This window comes from Plectropomus leopardus, chromosome 20, assembly GCF_008729295.1.
Source record: "Plectropomus leopardus isolate mb chromosome 20, YSFRI_Pleo_2.0, whole genome shotgun sequence".
Taxonomy (NCBI): Eukaryota; Metazoa; Chordata; class Actinopteri; order Perciformes; family Serranidae; genus Plectropomus; species Plectropomus leopardus.
Window position 1 is genome coordinate 18,908,429 of NC_056482.1, and position 16,775 is coordinate 18,925,203.

Consider the following 16,775-nt stretch of genomic DNA (forward strand, 5'->3'; position numbering starts at 1 on the left):
TTATATTCTCAAATACTCATCTTTTCTCAGTCAGGTTCATCGCCATCGATCTTTGGGTGCATTTAGCCCTTAATGAATAGGATTACAAGGATAATCTTATCATTTACAAGACTGACTGTAATTTTTGTCAATTCCAAATCAGCCATATCATTTTTCATGAGCTGATATGCTCCATAAAAATGAGCCAGTTATAACATACATGGTCTATTCATGTGGATCTACTCAGTTGAAATGAAGTGTTCAGAGTCTCGGTCTGTTGCAGGTATGGGTTTTGTCAGTCGTTTATCCTTACAGTCATTCTAAGCTGCAGAAGATGTCATTTTTGGTACTGATGATGATGATGATCTAATTTCAAAACCATCTCAATAGGGCTTCATGTAGCACAGTTAAAAAAGCCACATGTGAAGCCAAATGCCATCTAATACAGTGATTTTTATTTTAGCTGGAGAGGACAATCTGAAGAGCATTGATTCTATGCATCCATTTTCACAGGCAGCCAGAGAAAATGCCCTTCTCACCTTTACCAGTGTGGCAGCGGTGAGTGTGTGGACCCCCGCCTAGTGTGCAACGGCTTCACCAACTGTGCTGACAGCTCAGATGAGGGCGTGGGATGTGCTCAAAGAAACTGCTCCAGCCCATCAGCTCCTCACTGTGACCACAACTGTGTCAGCACCCCGAACGGAGCGGTCAGTATACAACCGCTGTGTGTGTGGTTGTTTTTAGCCCTGCTTTATCCCAACCTCAGCCTCTGTATGCTTTCAGGGAATGACAAGCAAGATACTCCAGTTAAATTCTCATTATTGCCCATGCATGAATAGTTCATTTTAGCTTGTCACTCTATTTGAAATATAAATGGAGCACCAAGCTCATTAAAATATGCTTTTTTCCCTCTCATTTTTGCAGAGATGTTACTGTGCTGCAGGTTTCAGACTACAGTCCCGTGCTGTGTCCTGTGTGGACATTGACGAGTGCAGTGAAGAGCCACAAGCTGTATGCAAACACACCTGCCTGAATACTCGTGGCTCCTACATGTGTAATTGCCTCCCCGGCTTCTACCTGGAGCCTGACAACAAAAGCTGTAAGACCAAAGGTACTGTAGCTCTGGACACTGTCTCTGTGTATTGAAGGAAGACAAATGTTCACTATGATGTGCTACCAATATCTAGCAAGTTAAAGTGACCATACACCCCAAAATCAAATATACATTTTTTTCCTCGTACCTGTATTGCTTTTTATTATTCTGATTGTTTTAGTGTGAATTGCTGAGTGTTGGAGAAATCGGCCGTAAAGATGTAACCGGATCATGATTTCTGGAAAGACACATTGCTGTTGAGTTTTTCAAGTGTATTTTTTGGTGCATTGAGCATCACAAGCTGAGTCCATTTACTTCCATTATACTGAAGAGAAGGCAGACATTTCTATGGCCAGTATCTCCAACACTGGGAAACTCGCACCAAAACAACCTAATAGCACTACATGTAAGAGGAAAAATTAGTATTTTTGATTTGGGAGTAAATTGTCCCTTCAAAGTTTGCAATCATAGCGTGTTAAAATGAACTAAATCCAGTGGCTGCCCACCATGTTAGTGTGTCAGTCTAACTAAATACCAGGGAGTGCATTAGGTAATGAATGTCCATGTTTGTTTAGTTATGACCCTAAACTCTTCCTTCTTCACAGCACCTCAATGAATGCCTCAGATTAATTTCCCTTGTCCCTGAAAATCTATTATCTACAACTTTAAAAAAAAGTGGGTTTTTTTGTTTTAATAGATTTTTATCTTTATGAATTAGGTCAGACCAAACGTAGATGAATGTATGTTTTAGATACGGGAGTATCTACTTATTTTTGTTTATGGAATGATCTTTGATCTTCAGTTTTTGTGCCTATGTTACTAACTCTGGAGAAGAGCCAGAAAAACTCACTGGTCATATTCTCACCTCTAGACGAGCCTTTGCTCCTGGCATCGGTGCAGTCGGAGCTCTTACTCTTGGGAGTCCATAGCAGCACCTTACGTCTTCTGTCTTCTGCCAATCGGCCGGTCTTCTCACTCGATTATCACTGGGCTCAAAAGAGAGTTTACTGGCTAAGCCCTGACTACCAGAGCATCCGCTGGGCTGACATGGAAAACTCAAACAGCAAAGGGACGCTTATCAAAGGTACGGCAAGGTTTCTTTAACAACATCTGAGGAAAATGATAAAGTAGAATGAATGTGCTTAATTTAAGCCACGCAGCAAAATCATTCGTAAAATGAAACCTTGTTATAGGGGTGAAGTCAGATTCCATCGCGGTGGACTGGGTGGGTAAGAACCTGTACTGGGTGGATGGACTGGTGGGCCAGATTTTGGCTGTGAAGCTCAGCCACACCACAGTGAGATCTCAGGACCACACCGTGGTCTTGGGTGAAGATCTGGAGCAGCCGAGCTCATTGGTCCTGCTGCCACACAGAGGGTAAGAAACTAAAAAACTAAAAAAACACAGATAAACTATACACAACAAAAAACAATGCTTATTTCCAGTCTGGATTTCATTATTGCATGCAATCAACATTTTCAGGATGATGCTTTGGTCTGAGATCGGCAGCACCCCTCAGATCGAGCGGTCTGGGATGGACGGTTCAAAGCGGAAGGTGGTCGTGAGCAGAGGCTTGAGCTGGCCAGTCAGTCTGGCCTATGACCTTCTAGACAACAGAGTGTACTGGGCCGATGAGAAGCTGCGCTGCATTGGCTCGGCCTCTCTGGATGGAGACAACGTCAAGGTAACATCGCCAGCTGATGAAAACGTGTATGAATGGCCTGTAAAGTTTTAGCATAATTTGAGGAAAATGTATGATTTCTTCATGAATGTAGACTGGTGATGGTGAACCCTTCTCTCACTAGATCCTTCAATTGGCGGAAACACCGAGTCCTTTCTCTGTTGCAGTCTTCAATGACAGAGTCTTCTGGTCTGACACAAAAAGAAGAACCATCCGCTCAGCTGACAAGAACACCGGCAAGGATCAAAAAGTTCTCCTTAAGAGACCCGGGCAGCCGTTTGGACTGAAAGTGAGTCTTCAGCTTTTAGTGCTGTGATAGTACCTCCTAGATACTGTGATTATATTACATTTGGATATTTTATGAATATCTAAGAAGTTTTGTCATTTCAGAAATATGTTTCATTTCAATATTCTCACAACTAAATAGTAATATTTGGGCAGGCAACTGTATTTAAGGGGATACATCACTGATTTTCAATCAGGTATCATAACAATGTGGGTAGTATGTGTAAATGAGCTCTGGCAAAGTTCTGTCCATTTTACCAGCAAACTCAGGTCTCCCTGCTTATCTGCAGATTTTTTTCTGACTCCAGTGTTGAGTCAGAGTAAATACTGTACTTCTACATTTATGTATGACCACCACCACGGACACAAATAGTATAAAAGCATATTGAGACACCCCTCTCTCTCTCTCTCAAACTCTCAAAAAGTAAATGGTAAAGTAGGCAGTGCTGATCAAAGAAAACTTTTTTTTTTAAATCTTGTGTTCCTTTTTTTTATCATTCTGTGCCCTCTCTCTAAATTCAGATGTTTTCCCAGGTCCATGAATTCAGTGCAGGCAAAACTCATCATGAGTTATTTTTATCCCTAAGCAGCGGTTTAAGTCACAGTTAGATCAAGTACAATGACTGGTTTAGTTTCGCTTTTACTGCTCCTCGTGTTCTGCTACTCCGTCAGTACAGTACGCCCTATGAGTGCAGTGAAAGGCATAACAAATAAAATGGCTGAAACAAACAAATTTGTGGGAAACGCTGGTAATTTGCGATTGTTTGTTAACAGCTAGCCACTATTTTGTCTCCCGTGTCAAAATAGCCAAGCTCAAATTAAGTCACCCACCACTGGAGAGTTTATTAGCCTGGCACAGTGCATTATGGTAGTTGTAGGTTTTCTACCTCATAAGCAAAAGAAAATGTCACAGCCCCTTTATTTCTGTTATTTTTTTTAAAAAAATATTTCTTTTTCCACTACATAGACTGCTGAGTTTTTTAAAAGACCATCTTTCCAGCAGTGAAACACTTATTTAAGTCAAAGCTATGAGTTTTAATGCGTATGTTACCCCTCTCCACAGCTGATGCATACCCTTTCCCAGCCAGCCATATCCAACCCCTGTGACCAGCTGCACTGCTCCCACCTCTGCCTCTTGGCCCCACCTATGAGAGGCAAGTCTGGAGCACTGGGGTCGCCGGGGTTTCCAGCGGGGACGAACCCCACTGCAGTTTGCCGATGCCCAAAGGGGCTGCTTCTTTCCAAAGACAAGATGACCTGCTCTGTGCCTGTGGATTCAACGTTCATCCTGCTTTTGTCTCGTACTACAGTTTATCAGGTGAATGTGGTGTAAAGACCAGAGAACCTGCAGGACTTCATTCCTGACAAACACTTCCGAGAAACAAATCTGAGAAACTCCTTATTGGTTGGAAGTCTTTTTATTATCATTTTCATCTTTTGCTTGCTGCGTCTCATTTCCTCTTTTTACCTCAACCTCCTGCTATTTTTAGATTCACTTGCACTCCATGCGTCGTGATGATGTTGCTCTGAAAAAAATGCCAAACGGACGCGTTTTGGCCCTGCCCAGCGTGACTGCGGCCTCAGGACTGGATGTGTCCATCCAGGAGCTTTCTGTTTATGTGGCTGATGCAGCACAAGGATCTGTAGATGTGCTAAAACTGGGCGACTCCAGGTCGAGACAGGGACTGATGCCCTCTGGACAGATCCTAAAGCTGAAGGTAGGCAATATCGGCTTTTCAAAGGAAATGGCAATTTTTAAAATCCTGGCAATAATGTCATTAAGAGGATATATAGGCTGTTTGACATTATTTTTGATAGACTCAAGAAATAAAATTGGATGGTAGCATTGCTGACAAACCCTTGCATTTTTTACTGAACCATCCTAATTTGATTTACCGTGTTTAGTCACATCAGTTGAGAGTTTTTATCCTAACTGTGCAGTGACTCTTATTTGACTTTGACTCCGAGCCAACATTTTTCCAGCAAAAACTGTCACTCACTGCTCAAACTAAACTTTTCTATTCCACAAGGATGATCTGGTCACGGCTCTGGCGGTCGACTGGGTGACCTCCAACCTCTACTGGAGCAGCACCTCTAAGCCTGATCTCCATGTGACCTCCCGACGGGACAGCCACACCACCTCACTGCTGCAGGGATCACTGCAGGTGAAGTCTGCGGCTTCACTACCTACATTTGTACTTTTCTGCTCATCTGTCACCTCCTTTACCTGTGACATTTACATGACTCCTTCCTCACTGCGTACATTTCTTTTAATCTCTTACTAAAACTTCTCATGGCTGAGATATGGTTCTTACTTCTTTTGTTGCCTTTCTGATAATATATAAAATACAAGGTTTAACGTGTTAATGGAATGTATACAAAAATATAAATAGTCAGACCATAATTTAACATGGTTGAGCTGTAATTTTCCCATTTAGATTTAAGATTATTTATAAAAATTTGAAAGATGTATTTTTCAGTATTATTAGCAAATACGTGCAAATCTAGTCAGCATATTTTTGCATGTACCCTGCCCAAACAAAAAAACTGTCTTTGTCAAAATTATCAATTTTGTAAGCCACGACCACAGTCATGCACTTTGTATGTCCACCACAATGTAATTATGAATTCAATTTAGTAATATACAAAATTAATTTCTAGAAGACAGGGTTGGTGAATCAATATGTGGCGACCAAAAGTAAATCAGTGTATGGGAACCCTGCCATGGTCAGATTTTCTCAGGAGCCTTTATACTGTAAATTGTGAATAAACATAGACTTAAGACTAGTTACTAAAACACATTTACCCTTAGCTAGCAACAAAAAAATCAAGGACCTCTAATGTAGAATTAGGCAGTATATACATTTATACTTCTGTTTTTACTCTGGACCTTTCTTTGAGCTCAGTTTTTTTTTTTTTTTTTTTTTTTTTTCACATGACCCAAGACATTTTTATTCTCCCCTAATACTTGCATTTCATGGTAATATAAATTTGGCTTAGGCATTTGTTTTTGTCCTCTCAGGGCACCACATCCATTGCAGTGCATCCCCCCTCAGGACGACTTTGCTACACAGCGATCGTGGTGGCAGGTGGGAAGAGCCAGTCGGAGGTGAACTGTGCCTGGATGGATGGCCGTAACAAAGCAGTGCTGTGGAGGAAGTCGAGCATCCCCACCTCGCTGGTCTTTTCCAGTCAGGGAACTGTGATCTACTGGGCTGACACAGGTTAACACATTAAAAAAAAAACAACTCCCTTTTCTTATGTACTTTATAAGAAAACATTTTGCTGTCTTGTTTCTGCCTGCCTGTGTGTCTGATTATTTGTTTTCTTTCGGGGAAGGTATAATCAACTCTATCGGACTGGATGGATCGAAATATAAACAGTATAAAACAGGGCCAGGCCTGCTCATCTCCTTCACACATACTGAGAACGTCCTCCTCTGGGCCACTGTGGACAAAGGTAAGGATGGAAGCACCGGAAAAGAAAACTCAAATGCTCACAGTGTCTAAGGGGAAAATCTCTAACCTGTTCAGTCCTGCTCCTGAAATTTAATTTCTCGTTCATCTTGGCTTTCACTTTTGTCACATCTGTCTTCTTCCCCTTCAGGCAGCAGATGGCATCACAGACTAATGAAACCATGAATTATTTAGTCAACCTCTTCCTTACCAATCTTCACTGTTATACATCTTTCAACATCCACTTCTAATCACCAGCACTTTTTCTCCTCTCCATCAGAACTGTTATTGTTTCTTTCAAATCTTGATATTCAGTCTGGCTAATGAACATTTTTTTTGTGTACCCACTCTACACAGTAGCTTTTGATATCTGCACTGTCGTATCTTAAGGCCCTGTCTACATATATACAAATATGTTTAAATAGGATATTTTTCACCCTTTAAAATAAAATTGTGCACATGACCTATGTTTTACAAAATATTTCTGTCCATACAAAAACCGCTCCGAACGCTTGCTGTCTTCAGCAATCTACCTCATCACAAAGGGTGATAAAATCCACAGGCTGACGTTACCTTTTTCAAAACACCTTCTGAAGATCTCATCATGATTCAGGATGTCAATTTACAGGTGACGGAGCTCACTCAAACATTCGAGTGATGCTCTGAAGATAATAATGTTTTCCTTTCACTCCTCATCTACAACCATCCCACTCTGAAAAGTGTCCGCTGGTTCAACAAGGCCTTATCCAAAACCGTTGTCTCTGTTACCTTAAACCATGGATGCTGAGGTTGAGCAAAAAAAAAAGAAAGGCAATACTGAATTTAAGTGTAAAGTAGTCATTAGACCAAGGGATGTGAAAAAAGAGCAAATCATTTGTCATCCATTGTTGTCATTTCTAGCGAATGCTTGTAACACAAAACAACAATAGGCATCCTTGAATATAGGAGATGATGTCATTGTTTCCCAAACCTCTGTTTTATAGACAAACAGTAACCAGAGTTTTGAAAAATCTGCACCTTAGAAGGCACTTTCAAAATCTGTTTTTGTGACCCAAATCTCAGAAAGGCCAAAATGTAGAGAAAAATATCAATTTACAAAAACATCTGTATGTGTGAAGAAAGATATGAAATGAAATTTTTTGTGCTTCTTTCCAAACCATGTAGATGTAACCAAACTGTGGTTCAGTGATGGTCTCCAGCCTAACCAACTGTGGTTCGAGACAAAGATCAACGTGGTGGAGGTCAAAGCCTACAGCAACGACACTCAATCTGGTAGGCATTGATTTATCTTTAACACAGAAATTTGAGTAAAAAGCACTTGACTCGGTCAGCAGCTACAGGGCAGTAAATGACCATAATGGAATGACCAAACTGATACTGAAAGCTGCCCTGTATATGTGGGTTATTGTTGAAATGATTTGCAGACTATCTTAACAGAACTAACACTAGTAAAGGAGGACTCTCCGACAGCCACTAGATGGCAGGTGAGGCAAACCAAGATGTAGAAAACTACAGAGCAGAGTGGGAACGCAAATAGTTTCAAGAGGGAGATGGAGCAGATATCATTGTGACACAAAAAGCAGCAGCAACATAAATATAGAATAGTATCAAATTATGTAAAACAAAATAAGCACTTTAAATCACAAAGGAGGACAGAAATATAATAACAGTGTGACAACTGAGTAGCAAAAAAATCTCTTCCAAAACCTTTCATTTGGGTAAAAACAAAAACTGTACAAAGTTGTTAATAACTGTAGCACAGATCATCATGGAGCTGAGAACAGATACCAAGGTTTCCACGTTTAAAGTTTCTCCAAAGATGCTGTCCTAGTGTCAACCATGGTGCCAATTTACAGGCAGGAAGTTAGCACCAATTTCACAGCAACTTTTCAACATGCAATCATGACATGCATCTTGTGGAGACTGTGATAGATTTCAATGAAATTGTGAAAGTGGCTCATCAACACTATAATCTTACATATTGCATTAATTCCTGCCCATGTTTGCAGCGCTAACCAACAGGCTTGCAGTACTCCGCTTAATTCGGAAAACATAAGCATGCCAAAGTTTTCCAGAACTCCACCTGCACACTTACACTTCCATTTAAACTTTGCTTTCTGTTTTCTTATGCAGGACAAAGAAAAAAATTATCACATACTCAGCACAGAATGAAAAGACTTGCTTAGGCTCAGTTTGAGTTGAATAAATGGCAGGGCGATACCTGCAGAGAGATGGAACTTGGCAAGCTGCTGGAGATGCCAGCCTCTTACTGTGTGAGCTGCAGTAGAGAGGAACAATGAATTGAGCTCAACACACACACACACACACACACACACACACACACACACACACACACACACACACACACACACACACACACACACACACACACACACCACCAGGACAACAATCCTCCTTGCTTATTCTTTTGATCGGTCATGCACTCTTGCAATTTAGGTAAATATATGCAAAAGTACGATTTCACAGAATGTTTTTCTTGCTGCTCTTTACAACACACTAACATGAATACAGTTCGGAACCAGTAAAGCATAATCTGAATCCAAGATAAACAGCCAACCAAGCTACTTTTGAAACGGCTAAAGAGGAGAATTCTATCCAAAGTAAGAGACTAAAACTGAAACTAAAACAAAGTAGTGTATGTCTAAATAAGTCACTTTACACCACTGAAAATTTGTTAATTCAGATACTCTGATGCTATAGAGAAAAACGCATTTCTCCAACCAACTCAGAGGACAGTCAAGAAATACGGGATTTTATGTTACTGTTTGTTAGTTTTTGCCAGTTGCTTAAAACTGTAACATTATAATTGATATAGGTTGCTTAAATACAATTACCAGATTGTGGGGACTGCATAAGTTTAATTTTTAAAGGAAAAACTTGGGTAGCACAACCATAAGTTTGCTCCTTGTAATTGAATAATGGGGATACATCTGCTCCTCTTGCTCCTCTTGCTCCATTGCTCAGGCACGTATTCAACCATGCACGTACAAATACTGGGAATCTTTGACTATATAAATATTAAAACTCCCTAAGACTTTGTACAAGTGAGAAATATGAATATAAAGTCAACGATTTTCAGAGCATTGCAAGTATTAACTAGCACACATCCAGAAGCCCAAAGTTCTCTTTCATAATTATTCATTCACAAATATCAACACACCCATGTTTCACATGTTCTCAGTCTGGCACTGAAAATTTCCTGACAGTGCCAAACACAGATTGTATAATTATTCACACCCAGGAGGCCCTGATTAATGTCACAACAATGACTGGCATGGGAGGAGGTCTGATAAATCCTCTGCAGTGTGACATGTTTGTTCCCACGTTACTGCATGATACATGCAGCCGCATGTAGACACAAGGGAAGCTGCTTACCCACAATAAGATATTATTAGATATGACGGGCAGCTCTATAAAAAGGTCCTATATAAATGTCCCTCGTCTTCTGGTGGATCACCATGGGACCCGATTTCAAGAGAACTACAGTATGTACTTTAGTCAACAGCAACACACAGGGGTGCAGTGGCAGTAACATAACAAAAATGGGCATACATTTAAATAAATTCGAACATGACCAAACTTTATAGAAAGGCATACACATTCAGACGCACAACTTCTTGCTATGGCCCCTTTCATAATTCATGAACTGGTTGTTGTGGGAGGCATCGTGGGCTGTTGCTATTGTTGTGTGTGTAAATACATGAACGTGTTGATGCATGTGCAAATGCAGTCTCAGCTATTTCAAATCCGCACTTGTCATTGTGTAAAAGTATGTAAAGGCACGTTTCTGTTCAGTTTGAAACTTCACGTAGACTAGCAACCATTGTGAAGGGTTGTGATGATCCAATAAAAAAATAATCAATAAATGCTATTTGATGCGTTGACACCTGTGAGGTCTTGAAAAGAACAAAGTTCTAAATCAAATGGAAACCACGTGCAGTAATAAGCGAACAGTTCATTTCAAATCAGTGGACTGCTGTTCATGATAAATCAAGATCATTCAAAGTCTCCACTCATCCACTTTAATTATGCATTAAATACTTTAAATGTTTAGTTTATTTTCTTATCCTTTGATGGTGAAAATTTGATATTTTGATTTCCACACTGAAAAAATAAAGGTGTTGTGTTACTGAATTTAATAATTCTCTTTTACCCATTTCCACCAGGAACTAATAGCTGCTCCAACAACAATGGCGGATGTGCCCATCTGTGCCTGCCCTATCCTGGAGGTCACACATGTAAATGTGGCCAGGGCTTCTACGTCGTCAGTGCCACTTCCTGTTCCCCGCTGCCCGACTGCCCCTCTGGGGAAGAATCCTGCTTCGACGGCAGCAGGTGTATCAGCAGCAGCAAGTTCTGTGACGGACATGTGGACTGTCCCGACCAGTCGGATGAACAAGACTGTAAGTTTTCATCCAAATCTTTAATTATCCAACTCAGTGAAGGGAACTATAGCCAGGGTAGATGATGTAATATCATAGTAATACCATATGAATCTATTATGTTGATTTTTAAGTCACCCCCTCTTTGGGGGTTGCCAACTTTGTTTTGTTAAACTTAAGACTAAATAAAACAAGTTCAGATGTAAGTTGTTGATGTTTTTGTTTAATTCTAGTTATAGTTATTCCAATTCCACCTCAAACAGTGCATGAATTGTGGATAATTAATTATATTGTAAAATAGACATTTTTAAATCTGAGGGCTAAAAATACCTGAGGTCACATGAACCATTGTTTTGTTAAGGTAAGTCTGCTCAGTGGATAGTTTAGAAGAATAAATATTGAATTCAAGTGTACAATAACTGAGGTGCATATAAAGCACTTACTTTTCAAACTGCAAGAAGCTCTAGAAGTCATAGATGCTTGAAGTAGTTGTGGAACATTGTAATTCCTAGTTTCTTGCCTATAAGATAAAATTAAAGAAAAGGGTACACCTTTTTGAAAGGTACGCTTATTCATTTCAACATTCAGGCTGAAACATAACAGAAATACACAATAAAAATATTCAGTCTGTTAAAAAATTAAAACAACTAAAGATGAAAAATAATAACTTAAAAATGAAAAAACAAGTTAAAGATAAAAAACAATAATTTAATGATTGAAAAACAATAATTTAAAGCTGTTTAGTAAAAACTGTTTGCTAAAACTACCCTTTAGGTTTAGGAAGAATGGAAGCAGTCAGGATGGATTCGGCTTTCTTAAATAACTGTTGCAGAGTTTCCTGTGCAGTACCAGCAGATAAAATGTGTGATTACAAGACTTTAGTGGGTTACTATAAGCGTACAGTAACAAATAATGACAAGTAACTAATTTTTTTTAATCAAACTTGTATATGCTGTAACTTGATCACTAACACTGATTTCTCTTAAGGTCCAGTCACAAACAGTGATGGCCGCCCTCCTCAGTCTTCCTCTCCGCCTCACCCCAACACCCAAAAGAACTCTGTTCTTTCAGTGAAAACAGCCTCCTGTGATCTCCAACGCTGTAACGGTCACGGCAACTGCATCACAGAGGGCAAAATCACTCGCTGCCAGTGTGTGGCTGGTTACAAGGGAGAGTCCTGTCAAGAGACAGATGCTGGACGAAGCCATGCACCTGTGGTCCTGGGTGTCCTCTGCCTCATTGCTGCATTGGTGGCTGCTGCTTTTATTTTTGTTAAAAGGTACTGGCCACAAGAACACTAACACAAGTTTTTTTGAAGTTTGATTCTTAAGCAACTCTTTGATCTCTACACATCTTAAGAACTATTTTGCCTTATATAGTAACTCGGTGATCTATGTAGAAAACTAACATTTAGTTTTTAAAATCTCATTTCAATAGGAGAGGCTGGGTGTCCATCAGAAGCAGATCCATGGAGAAAGAAATTTTGATGGCTAACATGGGCCTGCCCTGTGAACACTACTCGGACTCTGAGGTAAAGACCAGGCCACTCAGCAGAAATTCATTTTGATAGATGAGCAGAGATACTTCTAAATTTAAGGACATTAACCATTAATGTAGCTCATTTATATACTAAATGAAATTAATCAAACACTCCAGGGTATGTTTGTTTTGTGATTCATTGATGATTTCTACACCTTTTTATCAGGTAACGCTTCAGGTGAACTTTGTCTTATTTTTATTTAAAATGGATACATTTGTTTAATATGAGATGCCTTCATAGGTTTGCCAAGGAAACACTGTGTGGTCTTTTTTTCCCCCAGGAGCTGGAGTCCCCCATAGATGCTAAGAAACCATCGCTAACGTTTAAGTCACTACAGCTTCATGACGACTCTGAGGGCAGCAGACTTCATGAGTAATGTCTGAGGATTCGTTACTATGGAGCTGATGAAGACTGCCTTTTGGTGCAATAAAAGTGAGAAAGAAATGATCCAAAAACCAGACTCTGCTTCATTTGATCCCTCTAACAAGGACAACATCTTTGTAGTTTTATGTTGGCACTAAAATACATCAGTTATCAGCTTTAAAGAGATTTAGTTACAGGTTAGACAGGTTACATTCTAATATATTGCTAATTTTTGACCCTTCTATATTTCAGCAGTTAAATGGCGGCAACCAGACAAATCTGGAAGGTTGTGTTTTATTTTTACTCTGATAGCTGTGTTTGGTCCCCGCTTGTTTAGACAGATTTCCAGCCTACCTGGCGCTCGCAACCTCTGACGACTTGTCACCATGTTTAATCTCTTTGTGCCAGCTCTGTCTGCCTTTCTGTCTTTACCTGTCCTTCACTGTTTTTAAACTTCTGATCTTACTTTATGTTACTTCAACCCTTGTATTTGTGTTTATTACTAATGCTGCTGTGGTGACACAGTTTCATCGTTGTCATAATGCTGCCTGTCTGTGAATGCATGTGTGTTCATTGCCTTGCTGTGTAGTGTGTGACTGCGTACCATCACAGCTCATGTTGTAACCGCTTTCCAAGTTAGTCTGTAATCTGATACCAGTTTCGAACAGATGCTTCCTTGTTTCAGAGAAACATATTTTGCATGAGAGATCCCTTTGTTATCGTACTTCCACCTATCAGCCAAACTTGATCTAAAGATTTGAATTGGCGGGGGCGTCTTTGTTGTCATGCTTTTTCAGACACATTTCACTTCTTCTCTGAGAGTTATACAGTATCTTATCATGGCTTGATCATTTTGGTCAATCAAAAATGCAAATTCCACTGGTTCATGTTTTTAAGGAGATCAGACATTTTATTTTGATCAAAATAACATTGGATGTGTATCAGTCACATTTTAACTCTATTTTACATTGATTTTTAAGCCATGTACAAACATTGTATGGATGGTTTATCATACACAATAATGTAGAGGGTTCCAACAGTCAAGGAAAAGCTGGGAAAGTCATAGAATTCCACAATCTCATTTTCCAGACCTTGAAATGTTATAACATTTATTTTTAAAAAGTTTTGGATAAGTCATTTAATTTTGTTGTGTTAAAAGAAACTTGTGCTTGTAACTGCTTTAGCTCTGATATGTGTGTGACGTCCAAACTTTTTTGAATGTGGGCCGAATTAGATATTATGAAAAATACCTGGGAGCCAGCTGCTACTCACATCACATCGGTTATTTTAAAAACAGTCCCAGACAAATGCAACTGTTTCATCCTTGAGTGAAAAAGGATTCAACTTTGGTTCTCACTGTTGACTTTATGCCTCCTTGCTGTGACCATGTCTGACACCTAGCAGGAAATGTCTGCTGTTAGGCAACCGTTCTGTTTGTTTACTGTCTGTTTGTGAAAATACATTAGTTCTGCCTGCATAGTTCCTACATGATCTACAAACTGTATGATAGTCCTGCCGTTGTGAAGTGAACGGACAAAATGTGATCCTTATCAAAACTGATCTTGCTTGTAAAATCAATATTGTGTGGAGAGCCTCATATAGTATACTTTGAAAGTCAAGCCATGGGCCATACTTGACCCCCGGGCTGGAATTTGGACATGCCTGATGAATGTCAACTAGCTAGAATTATGTTTCAATAGAGTTTGAATCTGATGTTTAAATAATGCTGGGTATGTAGGGCAAGTACTGTGCTGCATTTTAGCAGCCCTTGGTATTCAGTTGTCTCTCACAGGACAAATACGCACTTTTTTTTTTTACTGCCAGGAAAGAAGAGTGTGGTAGTTTAGAGTCAACCAGCCAACTGTCGGCTGTCCCTCTCCCACTCTGGCAGCATTAACACCTGAAGTAGTTTAAGAAGTTGTGAATGGTTATGCAAATCTTATTATTGTGCCTTGAAAAGTACTTTAAAAGTTTTGAAATGTTGTCTGTGAAAATGTGTGCAAACCCTGAAAAAAGCCATATGCATCTACAAACTTCCCCAAAATTGTGATCACCCACCACAGGAGATCCCAAGGCCAAGTCAGGCTAGACTGTTTACACAATCCCTCCAGCATGTCGTGGTCTGCCCTGTGGTCTCCTCCCAGCTTTACAGGGAAGCATTGGGAGAGGCATTATGAGCAGATGCCTGAACAAACTCAACACAAAGCAGCACTTCTGCTCCGAGCTGCTGCTGGATATCCTGTAAGTCCTATTACCATGGAAATAGGAACCTTTTTTTAATTCTGTAGAGGCAAAATTACTGAGAATGTTTGTCTAATCTTTTTCTCCAAAACACTGATATGGTATTTAAGGACTGAATGACTACAGATAAACACATACACAAGGATCAACTTCCTTAATCAGATAAATGGAAAGAATTGGAGCATGCATTTTGAAATGTTACCTGGGTTGCAGAGCAGAGCAGACAGCCATGCTGCAATAATCACACAACAATGACTGATTCCTGCTGACTACTTTATGTTTAATAAGAGCAAGCCATTGAGCAGTGAGAGTAACACAGTGCAATATGTGTAAACATAAATAGCTCGTCGTGAACAACATGAAAAAGTTAGTTTGTTGCTTGATCAGCTACTATCATTTTTTTTCACTACTATTAGCATTAAAGGAGCAGCTGTTGAGTCCACAGCTTTGTTTACTGTGTTTGCCATTTTGGTTAAATGTATGTTAGCATGCTAAGATTTGCTAATTAACGCTACAGAATAAGTACAGCTGAGAGAATGTCATATTATTTGGTTTGTGACCAAAAACCTAAGACAAACTGAAACTTTGACCTTTAACCTCACAGAAAACTCAAGGGATGACCAAAGTCATCAGGATTCATCATCTAGGAGCCATTGTTGGTAGGAACCATGTCTGTACCCAATTTCATGGCAGTATCTACTCATTGTCAAGACATCAATAAAATCCAAAATGTCAACCTGCTGGTGGTGCTAGAGGAAATTTCAAAGGTGTAACCACTTTGTGGACTAGAAATATAGATGCAGTGTTGTCACGACAGAAAGCTCCACTACCTTTTTTCTCTGAGAGGAAATAGAATATTTGCTGTTTACATGATTGGGTAAAAATTCATATACATTTATTAGGTGCTCGAAGGTCCAAACATCACTAAAGCATATATAATGCTGTCATATTGACATTTAAGGTGTGTTTATTGATTCACAATGACAACTCCTGCGTCCATTGCGAGAAAACTGTAGTTAGCTGGTAGCCCTTTAGCAGCAGAGTGAATTAGAAATAAAATGATTTTATAGTTAGCCAACTATACGCGATATGAAATGTGCATCTCATTTCTTTTTTTATTTGTGATACATTTACAAATAAAGATCACAAAGTATTGTGTATTTAAACGCACCGCCAGAGAAGTAGTTACATAACTTTAGAAACCAGCTATAGATGCGATCCGGTACTTAAACAAATAGCACTTCAGTCAGCCTTGTTGGGTCTTGCCAGCTTGTCTTGTTTCAACTTGCTGCCTCCTCCCTTCAGCCCCCGCTCATCTGGCAAACACACCTACTGTAATTCAGTATAATGGTAAGGGTGTGTGTGAATGTGCATGCGTGTGTTGTTTGTATTGTTATTCAGCATCCTCTTCTCAAAAAAAGAAGTCAGTTTCATATTTTTTATGCATTTACCTTTTATTCATCTTTGTTATTTGGCGTCATATATGTTTGTTTAATGAGACATTGTCTGAAAGGTGACACGTTTGTTTTTCCCACAGATACCAGAGTTTTGTGAGTCAGCTTGAGTGAGTGATCAACTGAGGCATAAGATTAGTTTCTGAAATTTAAAGTTGCCACATAAATGTTTGGTATATTTGGTGTGAACAAGCGTGTGACTCAACCCATTTACAGATAAGGCAGAGGGAGGGGTGATTGTGTGTGTGTGTGTGTGTGTGTGTGTGTGTGTGTTTGTGGGA

At 39.6% G+C, this 16,775-nt stretch overlaps 1 protein-coding gene across 1 annotated transcript in view; it reads left to right on the forward strand.

The window, feature by feature from the left end:
* LOC121960032 (low-density lipoprotein receptor-related protein 2-like) overlaps positions 1-12,882 on the forward strand; it is a 33,054-nt gene extending 20,172 nt beyond the window's left edge. The window contains exons 32-47 of the mRNA XM_042509623.1: positions 493-686; positions 904-1,090; positions 1,944-2,156; positions 2,266-2,449; positions 2,555-2,756; positions 2,878-3,042; positions 4,102-4,356; positions 4,529-4,756; positions 5,069-5,203; positions 6,061-6,262; positions 6,378-6,497; positions 7,658-7,765; positions 10,681-10,917; positions 11,884-12,175; positions 12,334-12,427; positions 12,717-12,882. Coding sequence (XP_042365557.1) covers positions 493-686; positions 904-1,090; positions 1,944-2,156; positions 2,266-2,449; positions 2,555-2,756; positions 2,878-3,042; positions 4,102-4,356; positions 4,529-4,756; positions 5,069-5,203; positions 6,061-6,262; positions 6,378-6,497; positions 7,658-7,765; positions 10,681-10,917; positions 11,884-12,175; positions 12,334-12,427; positions 12,717-12,812 — 2,912 coding nt within the window. The 3' untranslated portion in view covers positions 12,813-12,882. The remainder of the gene's footprint in view (positions 1-492; positions 687-903; positions 1,091-1,943; positions 2,157-2,265; positions 2,450-2,554; positions 2,757-2,877; positions 3,043-4,101; positions 4,357-4,528; positions 4,757-5,068; positions 5,204-6,060; positions 6,263-6,377; positions 6,498-7,657; positions 7,766-10,680; positions 10,918-11,883; positions 12,176-12,333; positions 12,428-12,716) is intronic.
* The last annotated feature ends 3,893 nt before the right edge of the window (positions 12,883-16,775 follow it).